Source organism: Phasianus colchicus, chromosome 9 (assembly GCF_987193195.1).
Source record: "Phasianus colchicus chromosome 9, bPhaCol1.hap1.1, whole genome shotgun sequence".
Taxonomy (NCBI): Eukaryota; Metazoa; Chordata; class Aves; order Galliformes; family Phasianidae; genus Phasianus; species Phasianus colchicus.
In genome coordinates this window covers 26,099,775-26,116,827 of record NC_143444.1, presented here as the reverse complement: position 1 = coordinate 26,116,827, position 17,053 = coordinate 26,099,775, and the positions used below count along the sequence as shown (strand labels likewise).

Genomic DNA, 17,053 nt, shown 5'->3' with positions numbered 1-17,053 from the left:
TTTGACTTTGTCAGCTTTTCTGCAAACTTCATCCACCTCTGCCTATGTGCTTGCCAGTAACTTTCTATATAAAATGGTAGAACTTGCTCACTATTTCTGGATTACTGCATAAAGTAACTTTTACATTGTGTTTCCTGCTATATTCTTTAAATCTGTATCTTTACAATATTTGGTTTTTGTTTTTTACTCTATCATGTCCATTTCAGCTGGGTAATCCATCATTTTCTTATAAATGCACTGGTTCCATGAGCTTGTGCTGAGATCGAGTTTTGTTGCGTGTTCCAGGTACATGTTCATTTCAATTTTTCAATGCCCGTCTGGCCGTTTTGTAACTCTAACTTGCAGGCCCCTTCCTGTCTGGATTACTAGTTGAGTAATTTAAATGCAAAAAGTCACAAAAATAGAAAAAAGTCCTGATATTTGCATGGGGCTTGAGCAATCTGAATGAAACAAACTTGTGGTCTTGGCCTATTTATTTAGAGAGGACATAGAAGGTAGGCTCTGGAAGAAGTGTCTGTACCTCCCCACACCTAGTGTAGGTTTCTGCCACTGATGTCATATACTGCAGGTATGGAATATTCTTGTTCATGGCACATCGTACTTCTGACGTCATCATGCTGTGTCAGATTTGGGACATTCTTGAGGAGATCTGAGTCTAGCTCTGGAACCTGCATTTTACACACATCTAAATGTTTCTGTGTGGTTGGACTCTTCGATCTTTGAGGTCTTTTCCAACCTTGGTGATTGTATGATTCCGAGATTCTATGGTTTGCAGGGAGAACAAAGCTATCAAAGGATAACATTGTTCATTTAGCCAGTGTGACTCTGTTACACTTGCTGTTACATTTTTTTGCAAATGTTTCTGATCCTGAGTCAGGAGATACAAATAATAGCTGTCTTATCTTTCCTTCTTGAAATATTGTTGTTATTTCTAATTTTCAAATGAGGAAACTGCAGTACGGGAAGACTGAAGGTAATTTACCCATGCTTTACAGCAACACAGATCACTTGTTATGGAAGTGCTATTATTCTCCTTGTTTGCTTACACACATCTGAGATGTTTTCAACCTGCCTAAATTTAGTTTTGAAATCATGCTGTGTCAAGAGGTTCTGTATATCAATTTTTGGTAAACATTATGGAAAACATACCTTTTATCATGTAAGAATTTTGTATTTCAGTTTTATTTGTATTTCCTTATTCTTTTGTCATAGGAAATTAAATGTTAATTGTTCATGCACTGATCATTGTAGTTATTGCTCCTTTATAAAATCTTTTAATATTTTAATTCTTTTTTCACGTAGAACATTTTTGTTTCTGTAGTAGATTTTGCACATTTGTAAGCCTTTTTCATTTTTTTCTCATGAGGAGGAGGATAAGGACACTCAACTTTCTATGAAGTACAAAACAAAGACTGCCAATAACCCTTCTTACGCTGTCATACTTAGCATTATTTTTTAGATCATAGCTTAAGCCAATCTGTGTGTTTCAAACGAGACTGAGATTTAATATAGAAGGCAGGTTACTTCATATCTGTCTACTGCAGTGTTCATGTTCTGCTACTGGGCACTCTGGACTAGGCAGACATTTGTTCTAATCCATTCAAATAGTTCCCGTATTCTGATGTTTGGCTACAGTGCTGCAAATCAACTCCTTTTCTTCCTTCCTTCCTTCCTTCCTTCCTTCCTTCCTTCCTTCCTTCCTTCCTTCCTTCCTTCCTTCCTTCCTTCCTTCCTTCCTTCCTTCCTTCCTTCCTTCCTTCCTTCCTTCCTTCCTTCCTTCCTTCCTTCCTTCTTTCCTTCTTTCTTTCCTTCTTTCTTTCTTTCTTTCTTTCTTTCTTTCTTTCTTTCTTTCTTTCTTTCTTTCTTTCTTTCTTTCTTTCTTTCTTTCTTTCTTTCTTTCTTTCTTTCTTTCTTTCTTTCTATTTGTCTGGTTCCTCTGAACTTCTCAGATCAGCTTTCTGCAATAAGCCGTAAGTTTGTCAGCTTCTGTGTTTAGGTTCTCCATGTCACAAGTTTGGGATAAAGTCTGCAGGAGAATGAAAAGGATTAAGACTAATGAGTTACTTCCAGGTGCTTCTTGGTTTGCCTTCTTGGTGTTCTGCTCAATGGCCCTTGATGTCTCACATCTTTAGAAACATGGGATGCAGCAAGATGACCAGTTCAGTTGAGTTTCTTCAAAAATCAACATCATTCTTACAGTTCAAGTATGACCTTATTAATTGTCAAAGGAAGTTTCAAGAACAGGTCTGAATGAGTACAGGCTGCCTGAACTTGCTTATTTTTTAACCTGTAAACCAACTTCTATCAATATTTACATAATCATTTTATCTTTCTCATAAATTGAACATGAAGATCAAATGAAAGTATTTATCTGACTTTAAAGTGATAGTGCTGAGTTGCTGTTTTGAAGGAGAGCTTTTTATTATTCAAAGAATAATTATTCTTTGAAAAGTATTTGATCACGTATGGTATGAATGCGTTCTAGTGTGAAGAACTTCCTGCCTTCTTTTAGGTGGCATTAGTTGTTAAACAAAGAGCTGAATTCAGTAAGACAACCAGTTATATAGTCAATTTTTTTCTTTTCTTTAAATATAAGCCTTATGGGAAACTGAACTCTCATTCTTTTGCTTTGTCATGAAGAAAGTTAAAATAGGGTAAATTACCTAACTATTTTAACACCAGTATTTGTAGTCTTGGTCTTTAAAATAACACCAAATGTCACTGGTATTTCTGCTCTCCTAGGCAAATTTAATTTCTTAAATTGAATTAGGCTTTCTTAAATTCTTTCTGAATGTTCACAATGTTCACATGTATATAAACAATAAAGCTTATTTCCTAATCTACACAAATATGTAGCTTTGCAGTTTACTAGTCTGCATGCATAGCTGAATCCCAGTGTTGGGGAAAGGAAGTGCATCTGCCTCCTGTATCCTCCTATCAGCAGGAAAAGATTTCAAATCAGGCAATTTATAAGGGTATTGGGCCCAGACTTGCAGATGTTCCCACATGGTAAAAAGCTATTTGCAGATGTTTATAAAATGCTGCAGTATGTATTTGTAAACAAATTAAAAATACGTTTTGTTCAACAAACGTGTTTGCCAGAAGTTACTGACAGCACGGGTACTTGATTTAAGGCATGTCGAAGTCAGGGAGATACTACAGAAAAGTTTATTAGTACATGTTTAGCGCTCTAAGACCATTAACTACTTTGCTTTTTATTTATAGAGATGAATAATAGTTTCTACAGAAAAATGATATAATAATCATTACAGTATATTACTGCTAGACTCATACTCACCTTATTTCCCACTTTTTAAGTTATGTAGTTGAAACAATCCCCACTGGAAGAATTTGCTGAAGAAGAGCTGCTAATATCTTTTTGGTGCTTTTAGCTTTGATCATGTTCTGTTGCATAATTTGCCATATAAGGAAATCTGAGAAATATTAATGAAGCTTTTATACAGCCAGAAGATATAATTTCAGAAAAAGAAAGAGAAACAGCAATGTGTTGGGTATTCCAGTTGCCACCTCTTAATGGTTTACCATTTCCTAGCCATATTTCAAACACTTTTTTTCTTTGACAGATAATCAAAGCTTTTGAAAGTTACTTACCTCAAGCCTCCCAACGTTTTTCTTTCAGAGAAGTTCAAAGCACCCTATTAATTATTAGCACTTGTGAGATGAGGTTTTTGAATTTATAAAAAGTAAAGTGAGACATATAGTGAATTTAAATGGGTTTTATACCGAGATTTGTAAAACAAGTTTCTGCAAGTTTCTTTAGTGTTGCTGTCACCGTATCCGCAGAAATCTGATGCCAAAAAAACCAACCACCCAAACAAAAAAACTCCCAACAAATAAAACAACCAAAACCGCATCAACATCAATGCATTTATGTGTCCTACACAGCATTAGTATATTTTTCAAGTCCAGTTTAAGTTCATGAAGACAGCTTTTACATTCAGCTTCCTGTTCTAAAAGGTTGCTGGCTTGATCTTCATGTGGGGCCGCTAACAGGACTGGGAAACTGATCTGCCTCACAAGCAGGATTATCAAATAAGACACCTAATAATGATAGCTGTTATCTATCACAGAACTGGGCAACTTATCTAGCCTTTTCCTTCCTCCTGCTCTTCTCTCCTCCAGCAACACCTGCTTAGGAATACGAGCAACAGAGTCAAAGGACCGTATCATCTTTACATTTCCTTTTTTTAAGAGCTAGGATACCACTATAGCAGAACAACACCAAACCTTGGATGACTCAGGTGCTACAAGACATGGGGAAGAATTTGGTACAGACATTTACTGCTAGCATCATTCAGATCCAGCAGTGCTGCCACTGCTCAGCAGCGGCACTGAAGGTTGCAAATGGGCTCCAGCAGACCCACCTGGCTGTTTGCACCATGCTACCTCACTCTAGTTTCTGGAGGGTTAATTGTACTGCCCTTTTCCAGAACTGTCTGATTGTATAGAAACCAGCTCAGGTTTCTCAAGTAATCCCCAAAAGTAGTTGACATGCAGGGCTTTGACACAGAATTGCTATGTTTAGTTTGCATTGTACCTGAGATAATAAGTCTTTCCAGCCTCAAGCTGTGTCTGCAATTAATCTATGATAGAGGTAAACCAAATTACAAGGAACTGAGAATTGGCTATAGGTGCACATTTACGTGCCCCATATACCAGTTTCCTTGTCATGTTGTCTCAGTAACTCCTCATTTTTTTATTTTTTTATTTTTTGACAGTGCCACAGAGGGCAAGTTTGTCATTTAAGAACTTTGGAGTGCCATACTTTTTAACATCAGTTTGAAATACGTTTGGTGGGGTTTATTTTTAAATAGTAATTTTATGATTTGTGTGTCAAAATTGTTAGCACAACTCTTTGACGAGTAAAGATATTCACATATGAATGTGTATAGTAATGTGCTTTCATGATTGATTTTAGTTTAGGTATGTATTGGTAATGTATTAAGGTTAGAGAAAACATTGATACAATGTGGTACATGAGGTTACTAATATACCTGTCCCTGTTCTTGCAGCATGGTTAACTGGCTAACTTCATAGATTTGTAGTGACAAAAACCAACCATTAAAAAGAGTGTGTGGGTAGAAAATAGTAATCTTGAAATATTATTGTTACATAAATAAGCTGACTTTATTTCATTTGCTTGCTAATTCACACAGCTATTTACTAAGCAGTGGCTCTCTCAGTCGTGAATGAGAACTGGCAAGATTTCACTTTTATGTATTATTTCATAATCACCTTGAAAAATGTGTTGAATTTCAATCTCTTCAAAAGCAAGAGGAACACCAGTTCCTGTGAAACACTAAAGCAGAACAGCAGGAATCCATTCCAAAGGAAGTCCAACTGGATTCATTACAGGTCTGCTGATGTGTTTTCATTTGCAATAAGCAGTAAAGCTACTCTGCTTTTACAGTAAACTTTAGAATAGGATAACACCTATCAAGTGGCTGTTATATTTTCATGCATATAATCTGCACATGAGATAGCATACACTTGATGAATGAAACATTCCTTAAATAACCTGTACAAATCCAAAGTCAGTGTGGTTTCTTTAGGGAACCTGTCCATGTAAAATAGGATTGTGTGACAAACTTGCCTGTGGACTGCTTACCTGTGCCTGTAGTCTGTAGTACTGCTGATGTTTTGCAACTGCACAGAATAACATTATATCAGGCAGTTATTTTATTTCTAAGGAGTACAAATAATTATTAATTTGATCATAGAGCTTTCTCTGTCTAAATCTTCGAGTAGGTAGAATTTTGGTTTGTGTTCTGAATATTTGAAATAATTTGTATGCATTTCACATTCCTGTAAATATTGTATCAATGTAGCATTTGCACAGTTAAAAAGCTGCTGAATATGGTGTATTAGTAGTGTGCTCAGTAGTGTTCCTGTTACTACATTGCTGATGCAAGGGACTTAATGGATCAAATTTGCTTTGCTGACACTTTTATGTTAGAAAACAGGGATTCTTAAACAACACTTAAACCTTTTGCTCCACAGTGATTACAATTTGTGAGTAAAATAAAACACCCTAATGATCTAATGATTTAATTTGATATGAAATTCTAGATTATGTTGTAGTGTTTATTACGTAAAGAATAATATCAGCTATTTGTGTGGGCAGTGCCTGGGTGGAAGAAATCCTCAATGGCTTGAAAACTGTTGCTTTTTGGAAGGGACTTTTTCAGAAAGGAGAGGGAGAGACACTATTCTCATCTAAGAATTTTAAGGAATTCTTTCAATGAGTAATTATAATTATGGCAGTAATTAATAGTTGATTAATTTCAACAACCTTGGGGAAAAAAGTTATTCCAAAAGTAGTACTAAAATCCCCAAATTATTTTTTGATGTATTCTAATTAAGAAAATTTTAACTTTGTAGTGAAGGAATCAAAATCTGTCTTGCTGTGTACAAGACTACTGTTGACTGATGGAAAACATGCCTTCTGCTAAACGAAATATAAACAAGAGGCAAGGGTAAAACCATATCTTTAGATTGTGCACATTTGAGAGTGAAGGAAAAGTAGAACTTCAACCCAGAAAAAAATGCAAAAATTATGTTGCCTAATGCACAGTATGGAGATCATCCTGAACTGAGAAATGGCCCAATTTTCACTTGTTGCACTTAACCCTGGCAGTTGCAGCACTATGCAACTAGCTCTTTTCCAATCATTTGCGAAATGCAGGGTGTTGAAGAGAAGGGTGGTGCTATGCAAAGCTGCTGATGTGCTCCCCCACAAGGTTTTGTGCTTGGTGGAGCCACTATGGGAGACTGTCTCCCATGGCCAAGGATCTGTGGCCGGTGTACAGATGTCAGCAGTTGAGTCAGGAACTGAATTCGTGCCTCTTGACAATTAGACATGGTGATATTCAAATATTTTTTTTTCTTTAGACAGATCCATTCACAGCAATTACTGCAACCACAAAATAGGCACCAAAAAAACCCAAAATACCTCTGAAGAATGGAGTTGATGTAGTACCACACCTGATGGTTTTTGGGGAATACTTGGGAATTAGAGAAAAGCCAGATCCAAGGTAGAAGCTGCATTGCCTCTGTGCCAAACCTGAATTAATTCACGTAGTCCAGTTTTTATCTAGATCTATAGCTGGCATCCCATCTATAGCTGGCTTTCTTTGGCCTTTTCTGGCTCCCAGCAGATAAGCCAACATCCATCAAAATATGGTATGGACATCTCTTCAAATACAAGGGTCTGGAAGCAGCAGAGAAATGTGAAAGGTGTAATTTTCATAAATGGCAAAAATACTGTTGATAAATTTCTTTTATAAACTAGCCAATATTCTTGAGAGGATGTAGTGTTCTTATACTGAAAGCAATAGAGGATGATTGTACTACATAGTCTGTAGGTCAGATCTGCTGCTGCTTATTCAGTGTAAGTATGGATTAAGTCTGCCTCTTGAAAACCTTCTGCATTTAAAATTAAATTTGATCTGCCCCAACTGTAACTAGCTGAATCAACATCTTTTGGCTTGTGCTATTGAGGTTACTCAGAAATATCTTTTAGTAAGCATTTTGTAGGTAGTCATTCTGCATTTAAAAACTTTATCAAAGAAAGGCTTTTGAAAATATCCAGTATAGACTTGTGTCTGAATAGTGTACCTGACAGCTTAAGCTAGGGATCCTGCACTTATTCAGTGCTTTATACCTTGGGCAGATATTGGAACCATGTATGTGCAGATCGTTCCCTTCCTTTTCTACCACTTCTTCCATCTTCTCCATGTTACTACAAAAGTAGGTGCATAAAAACTGTTTTTTTGTGTGTTCCCCTCCCCAGAATTATGAAACATAGGAAATGTTCACAGCATTTTAAGAAGCTCACTCTCCAACTTCTTTCTCCAGTTTTGTGGATAGTATAACAAACTTTTGTCCTTACCTGACATTTTCTACTGACTGCATTTCCAAACCCTGCAATTGTATGCATATTTTGACTCAGTATTTTTTGCAGGTAGTGGGCAGTCTTTTTCTCTGGGAAACCAGTTTCTTATACATTTCAAAAGTACATGAGATCCTGAGAAAGAAATCTGTAGTACGACACAGGGCATTGGCTTTAGCTCTTCAGTTTCCCCCATGTCACTGAATCCTTATTTCCTCTTCCGTGGTAGGAAGTGTTCCCTCTCTTCCCTAATCTTTTGCTGACCTAGAACTTGAATTCCTCTGTAGTCTTCAACTGGCATTTCATCACCTCCCATTGTTCATATGTAGACCTAATTCTCTGAGTCATCTCTTATGGGATGGACTTTCTCAAACAACTGCCTTTTTTTTTGGGTGTAGTTCTGAGGACTAGCTGAGTTCTGTGGCTATTATTTACTCCTTTCTCTGCTAGTGGGAGATGTATGTGATGCATCACACTTTTCCTTACAATTTATATGTTTTATGCTTTTATTTGGTTTGTTTTTTGTTTAAAGAAGTATTGCTACTATAGCAACTGTAGCATCCTGTGATACTTTTGATATTATCAAATGCCAAATACTTGTTAAGGAATAGATCAGTGTATCAGATGAAATTCACTGTTTCTTTCAATGTTTCTAAATAAACATATTTTTCAGTGAACATATTTAGCACTGTTAATTTTTTCACCATTTTTTTCCTTTCTGGTGATGAGTATTCTAATGGAGAGGTTAGAAATTGTAAGTACACTAAAAAAAGTAATGGATATTATTTTTTTTCCTGCCTTACTGCATCTGAAACACAATTTGCATCTTTTTTCTTCTTTTATGTAGGAAAACTGTTCATACCTTCTTGGATAATTTTGGTTTCACTAAAGGGTTACAAAAAATTCAATTTCCATTTGCATCTGACAAGAATATATATCTTTGGTGACTGTCCATATTTAGATAATAAATAAATATTCTTGAAGTAAATAATGAAGTTACACTTTTAGGTTCAAGACTGGAAAGAAATATTACCTATAAAACAAACAAACAGAAAAAGTCATATTCTCTTTTCCTAGAAACTCATAAGGTAATACCAGGATCTGGAAATGAGGGATCAATGTTCAGAGCCAGATGTTGTCTTCAGTTTTCTTCACTTGGTTTTAGAAAGGAGGTATAAATGACCTTGGACTGATAACTGGATCTCTATCTGGATCCATTTTTTTAATGGACTAAATATTACAGATTTCTCATCATCTTTTCATGCTTAATCAGCCAGTAAGTTGACAACTTTGTCATGGGCAAAGCAGCTTTATGTACTTTTCTGTTTCTGCTTCCTTTTAGGCGTCCTACTGTCTGCTCAAACTGAGCACTTAAGCAAAATGTCCTTTGCAGTACTACCAAGCCCTTCATACAGGCTTCATGTGAACATCTTCACTGATTATTGTACTTTGATGTATTTGCATATAAGAACCAGACTTTTTCCACTCTCAGCTTTGATGCCATTCCTCTCCTCTGTTTGGACACATATATTGAAAGAAGCATGAGATATTTAGGTGTACTTGGCCTTCTGACCCAAAAGAAAAAGTTAATGGTGCATTAGCCAAGAAATTGCATTTAGAAGGTTAAGAGGGTCTGTTGCCTGGTAGCCTCTGTAGAAAAAGAAGCCTATTCAGTAGAAGTAAAAACATACAAAAATGAAAAACAAGTAATGGCAATGCTTCCTTCTTATTTGCACAATCTACCATACACTTCTTCTAGTTGTTAACATGAGCTGGCAGTTTATTTTTCCTGAGCGGTTTCAGAACCTTTGCAAAACTCAGAATTTACCTGGTAGTCTCTGCAAAAATTGTGTTTGTTTTTTATTTTGTATGCATTCTTGGTTATGAATATCTTCTTAGTGCTGTGAGACAGTCTCTTGACAAGCAGTCTGTTGGTCAAACTGTGGGAGTAAAGTAATTGAAGTGACAATTACTGTAAAGATGCTACATTTCAAATTGTGTTTCTAAATAATAATACAAGATGTTACTATTTTTTAGAACTAGACCAAGCTGTGAGAGAATGTGGTATTATGACATTCTCATTATTCTGCTTGACCTGTAAAGCAGGCAAGTGGGCACACAGTACCTGAACATGAGACATCAAGTATGGTTGGTACCATGGAGGGTATTTTTCCAAAATCTTGGGATTTGTAGTCTTAATGTAATTTTTTCCTTTTCTCTTCTGATTACAGATAGAGTGAGTTCGGTAAATTTCAGATTGACAACACTGTGCAGCGTGTGTAGATTCTGAGGGTCATGCCCAGTCCGTTCTTCAGGATGTGTGGTTGTGAAGACCAAACTGACAACTGCTTTTTCTTCTTTTTCATCGCATTTTTGAAGCCAGTGGAATTGGAATTCCAAGCTCCTGACTGTTGCTGCCTGTAGAACTTTTAGGATAGCTATAGAGAATTCAGAACTCGTAGCAGACATAAGTTCTACCAGTGTTGCAGAAGCCTAGGAACATTGTTAACTGAATCTTTTAATTAAAATATTCAAAGAAAAGTGGAACGTAATGAGCTATTAACAACATAGATTTCTTGGAATTTCCCTATAAATACAGATATAAAATAATTTTGATAAAATTACTCTGTTCTCAGTTTTCTGATTGGTGGAGAAGACACTATTATTGACACATCCTTCATAATAGTTTCTAGTCCAAAACATAAGTTGAACAAGATTCATCTATGGACTTGTTACATTCAGAAGCTATTAGGAACTATTGTTGAACACCTGAGCAAATTTCTGTTTATTGTAGACTGTACTGAGAGTCCATATGCACTTCTTTATATGGGTTTACAACAACTATATTGTTTATGGCTGATGATGGTCTTTGCTACAATACTTGGAAACTCCTCTTGGCCTCTGGAGGATGAGAATCTGGTAATCAGATCTTTAAGCAGTATATGCAAGTTATCATCATAATTGGGCAATATCCAGATAGGGAATGTATGGTAGCTGAAATTAGCAAGGTAGCTAGGTTTTAAAATTCTGTAACAATTTTACTCTATTTGATATTAATTTAGCCATTAAGTTTCAGGAAGTCACTCAAAATAAAACAGTTTTCACAGTGTATATTTTAGACCTAGTGACTTGATTTTGATGTGTGTGTATGGGAACTGTTGAGTCACAGCCTGAAGCACTGATTGAGCACATGGGGAAAGCACTGGCTCAGCCCTGGGAGCACAGGTGAAGGCAATTCAGTTGTGTGAACAGAAGGGGTGGAGCCTGGCTGCACCTCTTTAGACCTCATTTAAGGGATGACTGTCCCTGTATAAAGTTTTCTGGTTTGAGATCCCTCTCTTCTGGAGTCTTTCTAGGTCTTTGGAGACAGGTGAGCATCTTTACTTTTCCTTTAAACTACCATCCCATCCATGGTGGTCTTGGTCTCTTTCTTGTTACATTCCTGTACTGCCCTTCCACTGTGTTAATCTTTCTGATTATAGCAATGGGTCATTCAGAATTCAATTCCTATTCCGGACAGAGCCAAAAGCAAGAATCCTAATTTGGTCCTGATAACAGAATGAGCTGAGAGGCATCTTGATGACATTTTTAATATTAAACAAAACACTTTGACAAAGATCAGTTGCGGCTATTGGGTCTTTTCAGGTTATTTTACCTTTCCACTTGTTTATCCTTGTTGGGCAGTAAGCCTGATTATGAGTATGATGTGGGTTTTCCAGGTGAAGTTTTGTCTGTTTTCATGCAGCTGTGCTCTCTGCAAGTTAATGTTGCATGGGGGTAGCTGCTTGCTGCCATCTCTGTGGATTCTGAAGTTCATCACAGCTGGAAGTGGGTTTGTTATTTACCCAGTGCAAGGAATAACTATTACTTTCTCTAGAGGCTGCAGGTATTTTTTTAGAAAAAGTATCTGAATTTGCATGATGTTTACTATAGCAAATACTGTTTTCATCTTTGCCTGAATTAAAAAATTTTTTGCTTTACCCTTTGAACTTCAGAATAGTAAGAAGCTCTGGAAGTTTCCAAAGTCTTCCTGCTAAGACAAGAAGTTTCTTGTAACTGATTCTGTTCATTCTCACTATTTCGATGTGAAGCTTCACCGCAGTGACAATAGTGATGAATTTAGACACTGAAAGACACTGTCCAGATTGTATTTTAAAACCTTCTATAATGACTTACAAGATTTTGTATAGCTACAGATTTTATTCTTCATAGAAAATTGCTGATGAAGTTGAATACTGTGGTAGAAGTAAATGCTAGGGATTTGCTGGGAACTTAGGTGTTTAAGATATGAAGAAACTGTATAAACAGCCATGTGCTTTCAACCTATAAGGGAAATAATTGACCAAATAAGACCTACGGTATGAGAGAATTTCTTTGCTAAGTTACTTTTTTCTTTTTTTGTCTTATCTGACCTTTTTTCCAAAGGACAACTTGTTCTTGAGAATAGTGCAATATGTTCTTAAGGTAATTCTCTTCTTCCCCTTTCATTTTGTTTGTGATTGGAGTGCTATTACCCTACCCCACAATGTTCAGTTATGCATCCTTGCCATCATCCAGGAGCAACTACATGGGGCTCCCCATTTGTGAAGGGAAGAGGCCTTACAGCACTGTATAACATGGTTCTCACCATCTAAAGATTGTAATGTATTACGAGCAACACTTGCTGCATCTGCTGAACAGACAAGTGTGAAGCCACGTCTCATTTTGTAATACGACAGTGCAAGCTCAGCTTAGGTATTCTCTATATCAGGTAAGGGAGGCAGACCAATTGGGACATAACGTTGTTTTGTAGTGTTGTCTGTTTGTCCTATAATCGTCTTGGAGTGGCAGTGCTGCTGTTACCTTTCCTCATTTCATCTCTATCTAAGTGGTATTTCCCAGCAATCTTTTAAGAATTAGAAGCCGAAATTTCTAGTTGAGACTTGCAAGTGAGCATTTACCAAGAGAAGTTCCGTTCTTGCTGCTGTACTCAGCTGCCACCCAGCCTCCTCTCTTTCACTTTGGTCCTTGGCTACCCCAGCATTGTTGGGGGAGATCTGCAGGTTTTCCCTGAATGTTGCTTTGTATTTTGGATGTGTTGAATTACAATGAATTTGACCAACTGCTACAGACACATGCGGTCTCTTCATCAAAGTGGCACTGAACTGCAACGCAGGAGATTGTTTTTCTGTGGCTGCTGTTATTAATTGCATGATTCAGAGGGATAAGTTGTATTGAATGATATGATCGTGGCCATACGGACATGGATGCCCTGTTCAGGTCTAGGTCTGCCTCTGATGTTACCAGCCATTAGCAGCTTTGCTGATATGTTTTGCTCAGACTCTGCAGAGTGGGGAAAAAAAAATGAAAATAAGGTTAAGCAAATTATTCTATATTTAAAGAAAACAATTACCCACAAATTGCTATCTATTTATAACCATTCATTTTTAAAACTAATAACCTTGAGGTTGCAAATAATAATTTGGCTAAAAAATATTAGCACACAGTATTTAATTTATCAATTTTGGTATTATGATAAAATAGGAAAACGTTTAAATTCTGTTCTGTTACAGGACTTCTCAAAGAAAGTAAGTTTCAAATTTCTTCTATGGAAGACTGCAAATTTGTATGCCAAGTATTGACATAGATGCACGTATTTTTAAATCTGGATTTATATGCCTCTGAAAATATGGGTATATAATGGAAGGGCTTCCAGACCCTTTAGCTGTGGTGTCACTAACACACTGATGTAATTTGTTACCTCAGCTAAGGTGTTTTGCCTCAAGAGGTGGAATACATTTATGTATGGAAAGGTCACTTTTAATTAATAAGCTGTTTTCATCATTCAGGGCAATATGAATTGCTTGTAACATTTGTGTGAAATAGTTTTCAATATAAAAATAAAACAAATTGAGCTTTATGTCACATTCATCATCGCCTATAACCCATTTAAATGTCAAAAAATCAGTTCAGACCAAAAGTCTATTTCTAGAAGTGTCCGTAGCTCTATTTATCAGAATGAAATAAGATTTTATCATCCCATTATTCCATCATGCACCTTTTGCACTTGAAGACATAAAGTTTACTTCTAGTTTTCCATAACACAGAATATAGTTGTTCTATTGTTAAATATTTTTGTCCAAACAGTAATTAATGAAGAAAATGAGCCAGTGTTGGAAGAATGAACAGCTAATTATATTACTATATATCTCTTTCATTAAAATGTATAATGCAATATAGAAATACTAAATTATTTTCTTCTACATATCTCAAATGAAAAAAAAATCACTGTTTTTGCATTCCTATTTGGAAACAAATTTTGTACACACTGTAATTTACTAGACAGTGTAATTTGAGAGGACAAGGTTTTCAATATATATGCACTAATGCTGCATTCTGACAAAAGTTGTGTGGTAGTGTAAAAAATTTGTCCTCATATTTTATTTTGAAATAAAAACTTTATTTTTGAATTTTTTCTCTGCTCAAGTTCACTTTCTGGGCCTTGTTTGCTGAGAAAGCAAGGTTTACATGACCACCTCTCCATGAATATATCTCTCTTCTTAGAAATTTAAACTTACAAACAGGAATGGGACTTAACTGTTCTCAGAGATTCTAAGTTTACACTAAGATGCATGAAAACAGGCAGCAGGATAGAGGAAAAAGATTCCATTAATGCCCATAGGAATGTGCTGTGATAGGTGTTCAGTTCTAGGGAGTCCATGCAAAGTATGTGTACTAGAGAGTTCAAGTCAAACCAAGTAGATCCAGCTGAAGATTAAATTTCATTGCATAAGAGAGTGTTCAACTGTAGGACACGGAAAAGCAAAAAGTCAGACTGTGGTTTGTTAGAGAAGCTTTAATATACAAATGTTATTTTGACCAAGTTCTTGAGTGAACTTTGGAGAAGAAAAAAAAGAGCTCATTGACTGGTGGGAATTTCATATTATTTAGAGAAGTGCATCCATCTATTGGTTTTTCAATTGTTTTTTTTCATGCTCATGCTTTATTTCTGCTTTTGCTACAACAGGTAGTGACATAGGAGGTGATGAAATCATAGCAGGAAATGTGAACAAGTATGCTGTTCTCCCAGCTGGGTATTCTGGACAGCCTAAAAAAGGACATCTTGTATTTGATGCCTGTTTTGAAAGTGGTAAGCATTTTCACATTTCTTTGTTACCAAACTGTCAATATAGTAATACATACGTCACTCTTTTTGATAAAAAGCATCTTAATTTAAAGATTTGTATTAAACACTGTTTTATTCACTGATTTGCTTCAGGGATGACATAGAATCAGACTGCACAATAAGAAAATGTGAAACCTCTTACCTACAGTACAAGTTTCATTGTGTCTTTCTCTCTTATTAAATGTAGATACATAAATGGGTTTTGTTCTAGTGTTACATGCATTGTTATACACGCAGTATTTATAGAAACAAATTGAAAATTCAGGATATTATAAATGTTATTAAAAAAAATAATTCTCAAGTTTGCTGCAGAGGTTAACCTGACAAAGTACCAAGCCCATCCTTAGGTAGTTAAAAATATTATAAATGTGTACTTGTTTTCTTCAAATATATTTCTTGTTTGTGTTTCTTGTGGCTGAGTTCTGCGTTGCTGAGGTTGTTCCAAGTTCTGACTCTGGTGTCAGTGGGAGCAGATTTAGTTTTTAGGAAGCTATTTCAAATTGAAAGAGAAACTATTTTTACAAAAGTTATAGTTAGTATACTAATTTAAATAATCTTTTTAATTATGTATGTTTGTGTGTGTGAAGGTATATAGATAATATATATGAACATATAGCTCAGTTTAAATCTTCATGTTACATGTATGCTTATCTCTAGATTTTTAGCTTGCATCTATTGTTACTGGCTTACAGACCTGCAGAGTGCTGTTAAACACCATATGTACAAAAGGCATTTGGCAAGATAAACTATAGTTTCCAGCATGGTTTATGTGAGAGATGTTAGTAATGCCAAAACTGCTAGAGTGTCATGTAAAATGAGGATTTTATGAGGAGTTACATGCCTCAGGGTAGAATAGTAGCTGCCAGTTCCTGGATAAATATTAAACTGAGTTATTTAAATCCTCTGATTATTTTGTGTAAAAGGTGTAAATGACAGTTACTACTAAATAGTATCATTTCTTCTATCTCTAGAAGTTCTAACATTAACACATTTCTTAAAATATTTTACGTGCTACTTCATAAGTTATCAATTTATGAATTTTTAAATCTGAAAACAGTTCATGAAATTTGTTCATTAGCCAAGTTTAGAAATTGAGTTTATTGTATGAAACTGCTATGAAGTGAAAAGAAGGATCACTTGCAGCCATGAAATTATATGCGAAGTAATGTGAAGAATGCTGTCGTGGTCAAATTGCAATTCTTGAACAATAGAATTAACTGTATTTTTAAAATAAAGCTTTGATGTAGTTCAAAGGTAATATTCTTAATTTGACAGTTATAGCATGTGGTAGGGGCAGATGCTGTATGAAATACTGTTTGTTTACACTGTAGCATGATGAGTCTCTGTTGCTTTGCATATTCAGACACCTCCAAAATAGAAATATAAATAAAATTAATAACTTCATTTATTTTTGCATGATGATGATGTATTAGCAAGAATACTAATAATGTGTTTACTTAATTTGTAAATTCACTTTATTGTTATGTCAGCCAAATAATTGTTTACAGTAACTTAATGGGTCAAAACAAATTAACTGCTTATTGAATATTTGATCAAATTGTTATTAAGGCTATCCCCTAACATCAACCTAAGAGTAATATACAGCATTTCATAAAATCATAGAGTATTCTGACTTGGAAGGGACTTACATGGATCATGGACTCCAACTCCTGGCTCCTTACAGGACCACACTGAGAGCATTGAACTCCTGCAGGCTGGAGTTTTTCCCTGGAAGTGGTTGTGGTCCTGATAAAATTATGACAGGATGAAGCAAAACTGACTGACATTGATACCTAGAGAGTAATTTAATGATTGTCTTTCCAAATAAAGGCTATGTTAAATGCAATTCCACAAGTGGCTTTCCTATCCTTACATTCTGTGTTTTCTTGAAATATCTGGTTGATAGAACTGAAAGGTCCCTTCTACATTTATTTTTCAATGACTCTTTAATTTTTATATTACAGAAATGGAGGTAT

General features: G+C 35.6%; 1 protein-coding gene across 3 annotated transcripts in view; it reads left to right on the top strand.

The window, feature by feature from the left end:
* Positions 1-17,053, top strand: part of LOC116234502 (BEN domain-containing protein 5) — an 854,963-nt gene that overhangs the window by 1,474 nt on the left and 836,436 nt on the right. For all 3 annotated transcript variants that reach the window (XM_090146639.1, XM_090146640.1, XM_090146638.1), the window contains exon 2: positions 14,919-15,041. In XM_090146639.1, coding sequence (XP_090002765.1) covers positions 14,919-15,041 — 123 coding nt within the window. The remainder of the gene's footprint in view (positions 1-14,918; positions 15,042-17,053) is intronic.